The sequence below is a fragment of the Coloeus monedula genome, assembly GCF_965178545.1.
Source record: "Coloeus monedula genome assembly, chromosome: 4".
NCBI classification, from domain to species: Eukaryota; Metazoa; Chordata; class Aves; order Passeriformes; family Corvidae; genus Coloeus; species Coloeus monedula.
In genome coordinates this window covers 3,614,545-3,623,232 of record NC_138784.1, presented here as the reverse complement: position 1 = coordinate 3,623,232, position 8,688 = coordinate 3,614,545, and the positions used below count along the sequence as shown (strand labels likewise).

Sequence of the window (8,688 nt, the reverse complement as noted above, 5' to 3'; positions counted from 1 at the left end):
TAAATCAGTAGTCACTTTATTATAAAAGTTAGATATTGCAGTTTTAGTATTAATTGCAAAAAACCCTGATAGCTTATTTCTGCCTTCTTGTTCTCTCATGATGAATTAAAACCAGTATAAATTCTAAATCAGTAGTACTCCAATAAAGTCAAGGTTACCAACCTACACTTAAAATAAAGTTGAATGTTAAAAGTTAAAACAACATTTAACAGTATTTTAAAAGCTATGTGTGGCCTGCTGAAACCACTGGTCCAAACCAACCTCCACAACAGCATCTCTGCCATCTAACTAAAAGTGATGCCAGAAGACTACAGCAAAAAGTGTTCATTACTAACAGTCACTTTGATAAGAATTTGGCCTGACTTCAGAGTGAAGTTTCCCATTTTATTAACTGGCTTACAGAGGAGTTAACCTGAGGCCTTGCAAAGCAGGGGGGTAGAAGACTCATCCTGGTCATTTCTTGGAGGAGCTCAACTCCACACAGAGCTTGTGTTTCATTCTACCTGATTTCACATCAAGTGTTGTTTGCAGAGTTGTAACTACACTTACAGCTGGATGACAGGAACCATTCAGCAATATCAAAGGCTGTTCTTCCCTGTGTGTGCAGAGTATGTAAGAAATTACTTTTTTATATGGTGAAGCGCTATGTGCTACTTAACCTGGTATACAGTCCTGGCAGAGACAAAACTTTGGGGAGGGATATGGGATTGGTTTGGGTTTTATTCTTGAGACAACTAGGCAAGGTCATTACTGCACTCATGAATAACCTGCCCAAGTTTGTCTGACAGTAATGCTGGAGTGTTTCTCTTTTTGGGATAATTTAAGATGAAACTATTTTTAGCAGTGAAGGTGAGACTGTTTTCAAAGTGTCTCTGTAGGCAGCAAAGCAACATCACACACAGTCTGGGGGTACCAACAGGCCATCTATGTGAAGAAAACAGGAACAGCCACTACCTTGGAGTATGGTTATTGCTAGAGATAAAGGGCACCACTGTTGTAAGACACCACACTGAGGTCTACACTGGTTACTTTTCATGGGTTTGGTGTGGTCCCACCAAAAAGGCTGCTCTGATAACATTTTGTAGTTTGGGCTGACATCAGTGAGCCTACACCCTTTTGGCACCGGTGCTGGGATGACGGGCTACTTGTCCCCAGCCTCTCTAACCTGTCCCCTCCAGCACACAACAGTTTGAAAGCAGTGTTTTGTTAGGTCAGTGCTCCCTCCTTGGAATGTACCTTTTGTCAAGTGATGATAGACGGGTGAATGGATGGAGAAGAAATTCATGTTCTACCCCAAACATCCAATTTCTGCCCCAAGTGGTCAGAAATGGAGTTGGACTGGTGACAGACCTGCAGATGTACAATTTTCTTGCCACTGATCTGGGGAAGGTCTTGTGACCTTCTTTTCTATAAAAATAAACTTTCGTTCTGAATGACAGAGCTTTGCTAAATGACTCCATCCAACCCAAGACTTTGGATACTGGGGACTTGAGGAGCAATTCTGGATATACAGAGAGACTTTTTGACATCTACATAAACAAAGCAAGAGGTAGGGAAAGTAAAACAAAGCAACAACTTCAGTTGTTCAACTAGACCGTAACATAGAATATAATTTAAAAAAATAAATCTATTTCCTGACCACCACCACCGCATGCTGCTAAGAATGACTATGCATCAGGCAAGCACAAAGTGCTGTAATTTGCATTTAAGAAGAGTGGATACAGCACAACAATCTCTGTGGCCCACCCACCTCATCTTTCCAGCTTAAATATGACTAAAATCCAGTGTGCCTGTACAAAGAGGCATCAGTCACAAGAGAAACTATGGCTTTCAAAATGCAATAGGCTTTACTTTCTCCAGTGTTTTTCTTCCATGTGCTTGTCCTAAATCCCATGCTGCAAGAGCTGAGCTTTTCAGATGTCTTCAGGCAAAACAGAATATTCCCCTAAACACTGGTACTCTATTGCCTGCTACAGTCATGCCTCCAGGAACACTGCTGCACTTGTTCAGAGAACTGCCCAGCATTTGCAAGGACGAGAACTTCTTCCATAGTTCATAACTGGCTACATAACCCCCACTCAAGAGACACATCCAAAGCAAAAGTGCTTGAAAAGGAGGATTCTTATTCACTTGTAGATATGGAAGGAGTGGCTTTACCCTAATGTTGGACAGGACCAAGCAAAATGTCAGGAATACTTGCTGTGGTTTCAAAATTCGTACACCACCATTCCCTGTCTGAAGAAATTCCAAGAGTCCACAGGTGATCATCCCAGATTTCAACAGTCCCTGAAGAGCCTGGTAACATCCCGAAGACAAGGTGACACTTTGAGTGATGGAAGACATTTAGTCTCGAATTGGAGGCCTATGGATTGGAGAAAGCACAGCTGCCCAAGCCTGGCGGAAGAGCTGGACCAGTTTGTAAATGAATGGCAGTGATGTGGGAGAAGCTGCAAAGCAGAATAAAAAGCAAAAGAGCTTGCATTATAAAAGGTAAAACTAGCATACAATAAACATATTAAGAACTACTCCCAGCTACAGTTAATAACAACCTAATTCTCTTCCTTCTTTCAGTTCAGTTCTTGGATCTTTACTCTGGGTACTGCTCCCTAGCAAGCTGCCTTCACTCTTTTCCAATGGATTATTTGTAGAATAACTGTGGAGCACCTGTCACGCAGCAGAAGGGGAAACATCCAACCCCATCACATCCCAGCTGCCACCTCTGTGTCACAGGACCAGCCCATTCTTCAGGGACAGCAGCAGCCATCAGCAGTGAAACTCCAGCACAAGATGATCAAATGCATGGCACAGTGCTGCCCCCGGGAACTCTCCACTTTCCTGGTGGCACAGCCTCTCGGGCAATCACTCATCCAGGGGACATCACCTCATGCCACCACCAGCTGACTGAGGAAAAGGCTGAGTCTAGGACAGCTCTGCCTGCCTCTCACAGTCTGTGCCTTGTCTGCTGGAAGGAGTTTTCAGAAAACTGGCATTTGTAGAGCTTCATCTTTCTACATGGACTGCAACTGGACACACTAAGTTTCTAGTCACCCAGTTTTTGTGTTTCCCTGAGACATTTACACAGACCAAATTTATTAAAAACAACTCATTTCTTCTCCATAACCATAATGAAATTTTAGAAATTGGCAATCTTATTCCTGTACCTGGGTCTAATCTCACCACCACCAGGTACAGCAAAAAAGTGGCCAAGAGCATCTTCTTGTAAGGAAGTAAATAGAAGTGGTTTGACATGGACCTCAGGGCTCTACGTAGCAATGTCAACATGGTCAGGAGCTTTTGGGACAGCACTCCTGGAAAACAAGAACAGAAAAGCTGTTAGGGCAAAGTAAAGTTTAAAAAGTACTCACATATATATATAGACAATAAGAAACTAAGATACTAGAAATCTGATTGCATGAGAGTTGGGTTGGGTTTGGGTTTTTATGTAACAGGGAACAGCGAAACGGTACAATTTTGTAATACAATTCATTATACTTCTTTTTTAGGCATCTACTTTAATACAATATGATCTTATACCACAGTAGTGCCAGCTTCTCTCCTGGGAGAAAACATCAAGTGATTCACAGTTCTGGAGAAGCAGAACTTTAAATGCTGACTTGGACTCAACTGTAAATGGAAATGGAGCAAACTGTGTTCAGAGCCAACAAAACATACCCTTAGAGGATTGCCAGGTAGTCTTAGTTTTCCTTTTTCACCTTAAAAAAAAATCCCCAAAACCCAAATAGTGCTTTTGATCCTGGACATTAATTGTCATCTCCTGATGCTGGCAGAGACTAAGTATATTTTGCCATTCTCAGAAAAGGTATCACTAAGTCTTCTATTTCCTGCTGTGGTACACAATGGGACTTCCTCACAGCCAGTTTGTCAGGGCAACATTCTTAACACATAGTTAATACTTGCTACCCTTCGCCAGTAAGGGACCAACTAGAATTGAAACTGTAAAAAAGGAGCACAAACAACAGAGGGAAAGCCCACCCAGAACAGTTTCTGTCACTGGGTCCTGCTGCTCCTCAGCAGCCGAGCGTGTCTCCTCCTGCCGAGTCCACTGGCAGCGGCTGTCGCAAATGGTGCCGAGGAAGGCCAGCTGCTGCTCGCTGTCAAACACGTCACAGCCTCGCACCAGCTCCTCCGCGCCCTCGAAGCAGCCCAGCGGCAGCAGCACGTGCACCAGGTAGAGCTCCAGCACGGACCCAAACTCGGGCAGGCTCTGGTTGGCGTGGTCTTTCAGCCAGCTGCTGCCCACTTCCAGCATCACCTGCGGCTCTCTCACTTTGCTGTACAACAGGATACTGAAATACAAGGGAGAGGTGTGAGAAAACCCTAAGTCTTTGTCAAAGCTGGCATCACGGACAGCTACTGCTCCCAAGCAGCTCTCATGAAGGTATGAACGAGGGTCTACATCAAAGCAGAGAGAATTCTGAGGCAGACAATAGGTGCAGCTATTGGTGCTACTCTCTCAGCATCACCCCTTTTGTACTTGATCACCATGAAGCAATCTTGCAGACAGGCTCCAGCACACACAGGTCAAGTACAGGCCTGTCCCAGATCTCACTTACCCCACGCAAAGTGAAAACATCACATAATACGCAAGCCTGGCCTGCTGTTAAACCTAACGCAAGCCCTGTGTGTACATCTGACAGCAACAGACAGGAACTCACCACAGCTCCAGAACTTTTGGAGGCAGATGTTCAGGGACATGGTAATACTGTAGGACCCAAGATAGAACTTCTCTCCACCGGTTCATCTCGGCCAGCGCCTGAATCCCCACAACACAAAGGGAGCATTTCACTTCTGCAAAACTGGTAAGGAACAGACACCTAAGTAAGCACTTCTTACAACCACATTTCCCCTCACATCCCCTCCACTGAGCTTCAGTGCAGCCCAGGTACTCCACAGGTCTCTGGCAGCTGCTTTCCCTCCTTTCCCTCTCCTTGGCCCCTTTATAAAAAGGCCAATTCTACCTCCGAGGATATGCCCTGTGACTGTATCTCTGAGAGAACGAAGGGAAGGCTCCTGGGCACACCTCACTTCCCTCAAACACGCACAGATCCCTTCCTATGAAACATGTTAATATCGACAGGGCCAAAAGAAACCCCAAAGAGGGGCAAGCATGGCCTGAAGTTCGAAGCCGGCCCCGCGCTGATGCGACACCGAGCAGCTTCCCAGCGCCACCCCGTCCCCTCCGCACGCCCGGCACCGCTCGCACCTCTCGTGGCCGGGGCCGGGGCCGGGTCCCAAGCTGTAGCAGCCCGCCTCACAGCGCTCCACGGCGGCGGCGAAGTCCCGGTGCAGCACCAGCAGGTCCGCCGCCTCCTCCAGCAGCGCGGCCGCCTGCGCCGGCCCCGGGGCCCAGGCGGGCGGCTCGGCCCGCATGGCGGCGGCGGCGGGAGGGCTCTCCCCGCTCCCGCACGGCCCCGGCTCTGGCCCCGGCTCCGGCTCCGGCTCCGGCTCCGGCTCCAGCGCCGCCACCGCCCCCGCCGGGGCCCGGCTCGGCTCCGCTCGGGCAGCCACCGGAAAGCCGGGATGCAGCCCCGACCTCGCCGCCTCCCGGCAGCGGAAGGGCCGTCCCGGCGAACATCCCCCGGCCCCGCGGGCCGCCGGGACGTGTAGTCTCTGCAGCGGGGGGGGATAGACGGCTGCCGGGGCTGGCGGAGGGCAACGGGGACGGCTGGGGGCTGGAGCATCTCTTACGAGGAAAGGCTGAGGGAGCTGGGTCACTTCAGCCTTGAGAAGATAGCACTGGGAGGGAACCTCATTAATGTGTGTAAATACCTAAAGGGAGGTGCTAAGAAGATACAGCCAGGCTCTGCTCGGTGGTACCAAGCAATAGGACAAGAGGCAACGGGCAGAAACTGATGCACGAGAAGTTCCACCCGGACAGGAGGAAAAACTTCTTTCCTGTGCGGTGACCCTGCACTGAAACAGATTGCCCAGAGAAGGTGTGGAGTCTCCCTTTATGGAGATACTCCAGATCGCCTGGATGCAGTCCTGTGCCGTGTGCTCTGCAATGACCCTGCTCGAGCAGGGAGGTGGGACCAGGACCCACTGTGGTCCCTTCCGACCTAACCCTGCTGTGCTCTGTGACTCTGCGGGGATTAGCGGTGGAAAGCGGGGTCTCGGGGGGCGCTCCGAGAGGCTGCGGCCGCAGCTCTGGGACCGCAGCGGTGTCGGCTGTGCCGGGACCCCGATCGGTGCCCGTCCCTGCCCACACGCCCTTCCTTCAGCTTCTCCCTCGTGTGGCTGCCGAGCGAAAGGGGCCGAGCCGGCGCTGCCCGCCTTGGCTGTTCTCCCCGCGGCCGCCGGGCGTCAGCCCAGCCCCGAGTGTGTCCCAGCCGAGCCGGCGGCTCTCCTCACCCCGGCCGGGAGCCGGGAGAAGGAGCTCGGCGCGGTGCTAAAGGGAGAGCGCTCCCCGCCGCTCCCGAAGCACCGCCCGCGCGGTGAAGGATGCTCTCCGCTGCCGGCCGCCTCTTCCTCCGGACACCTCTCCTCAGACACCCCGCGCCCTCAGTTCTAAGCACATTAGGCTGTTAATGGAGTTCGGGCGTAGTAACAGTGTCTCCGGCAGTATCCGGCAGGCAGCGGTTCAATTCTCCTTCAGTTGTTATTTAAAAACAACAGGGTGTCGTGGTTACAAGGTAATTACGGCAGTCAGTACAAACGGTCTTCAAAAATGGATCTCTACAGGAGAAAAAGGATTGATTTATCTTGTGACCTTTTTTTAACAATTGACACATTTATCTGTGCCCCTATTATAATTTCTTAATTAAGAAGTCAAATGGACTAATACAAAACCTGCTAAAGAGTGAAACGCATCTTTTAAAGGGGATTTTCTATGCCATTTCAGTGTGGTGAATATGATTAAAAACTTGATCGTAGCTCTCTTTTTCTAGGTAACTCTTTCCAGGAGGCAGCACCATGTACCTGCCCCTCAGGGCAGCAGCAGGAGCACTCTGCAGTAGCAGCTTTTACACCGTGGTGCATCCAAGGGATTGGCACACTGCCCTTAAATGTGGAAGAGGTTCCTGAAGGATTCGGGCTGGCTAAGGGGAAACCACTGCACAGAAACATTGTGAAAGGAAAGGCCCAGCAGCAAGCAAGCAAAGGCAGAGGTAAAGGCATTTCAGCCTTCTGTTTCGGTTGCTTGGCACTTGCAATTTGGAAAACAACATTCCTTTTTGGGAACTACAAGTCCCAAAGTGCACTGTGGGAAGAACGTGCCTCGTACCAGCTAGTGCCCAGCACAATTCCCAAATATGGATAAGGAATCAATTTTGAAAAAGACTCACACTGGCTGGATGCTCCTCACTGAGACTCAGAAAAGGAGTGAGACAGCACAAAAACAAGGTAGGTTTGTGTTATGCAAAGATGCTCTTCAAAGATTTCCTTCATGGGGAGCAGCCAATAATGTTCTGTCCCTTAGAAGGGCAGCCCAGCACTGCTCTGGTGATGTCTGGATTAGGTGCTGTGGTCGTGGAGGCAGCTTCTGGAACGGGGCTGTTGTTTCAGGTGGGGGAGTGAGCAGCAGGAGCAGCCGTGCTGCGGAGTGGGTCAGATCCTGCTTCCCTGCGGATGTTCCTTATGAATAAAGACCTATGGAAAGATAGCGAGCTGCAACATTGATGCAGTGGTGTTAGGGGCCGGGAAGGGTCAGGGAGAGGCAGGAGCTGCTCTGAACAGCAGCTCTGTATGAGTTGCAGTGTGTGGTTGTGTAAGAAGCCAAGATGGACAAGCAGCCTTGTAATAACAATAATTACAGGTTAAATTAATTTCTCTGTAAGGCATGGTAGAATGTTTTTGTACTTCACCCCTCCTCCTAGAGGGGACAGTGTGGTGCCTTGAAGGCCAAACCTCTTGCAGCTCTCTTCTGACCTGCAAATAACACTCAGTAACAGGATTGTTTAACTTCAGGCCAGGAACAATTACCTATTTCACTGGCAATTTGTTAACAAGCAAAATGAAATCATTCTGAAATATAATCATCTTAGTGGAGATGAGAGATGCTTGAGCTCCGTTCTCAGGCGCGCGTGAAGCCTCGGCGGCTGACCTGGTCACAGGCAGCGCCAGCTTCTCTCTGCTTCTCTCCCTGGCACTCAGGCAGGCTCCTCATGCAGCTCAGATGCTGTGTGTGGACACTCTTCTGCTGGGTGACGTCAAATGCAGCTGGTCAGCTGCAGCCGTCATCCCAGCACCCTCCTCCTGCTATGTAGGGTCATGGAGCAGCGCAGTGGGCACGGCACAGTGCTGCAAATGTAGGAGGTGCAGTCCAGCCCGAGGCTGTTTGGGCTGCTGGACCCAACTGTCTCGTGGGTATTTGTTGCCAAAAAAGAATGATGCTGTTTTTCCATCTTTCCTTGAGTGTGAGCAGCTTAAATGGTCTTAAAGCTGGAAGAGTCCCTCTGGTGCTTGAACGGGCTCGAACAGCAGGGCAATCTATACTGGTACAAGCACTGGAGGAGCACAAGCACTGTGTTTGCCTGTGCTCCTGGATGTCAATTTCTAGTAACCAGAAAAGCTAAACAAACTCGCTGTCAGTGACAGGTAGTACGAGGGAGTATCACAGCGGGTTTTGTGTCCTGGGCGGGATGTCCATGCCCAGCTTGTTGCCTTTTGTACGGAATTAAGGAGTTTTTTTCAGTCATCCTGGTTTTGTATAGGAGAAGAAAAACGAGT

General features: G+C 49.6%; 1 protein-coding gene across 1 annotated transcript; it reads right to left on the bottom strand.

Moving 5' to 3' along the window:
• PEX26 (peroxisomal biogenesis factor 26) lies at positions 1–5,534 on the bottom strand. The gene is made up of 5 exons (XM_082279793.1): positions 5,225–5,534; positions 4,677–4,817; positions 3,994–4,307; positions 3,162–3,308; positions 1–2,447 (listed from the first exon to the last, which is right to left on the bottom strand). Exons 1-5 carry the CDS (start codon positions 5,389–5,391, stop codon positions 2,344–2,346), a joined length of 873 nt encoding a protein of 290 aa, XP_082135919.1. The 5' UTR covers positions 5,392–5,534; the 3' UTR covers positions 1–2,343.
• Positions 5,535–8,688: the final 3,154 nt, after the last annotated feature.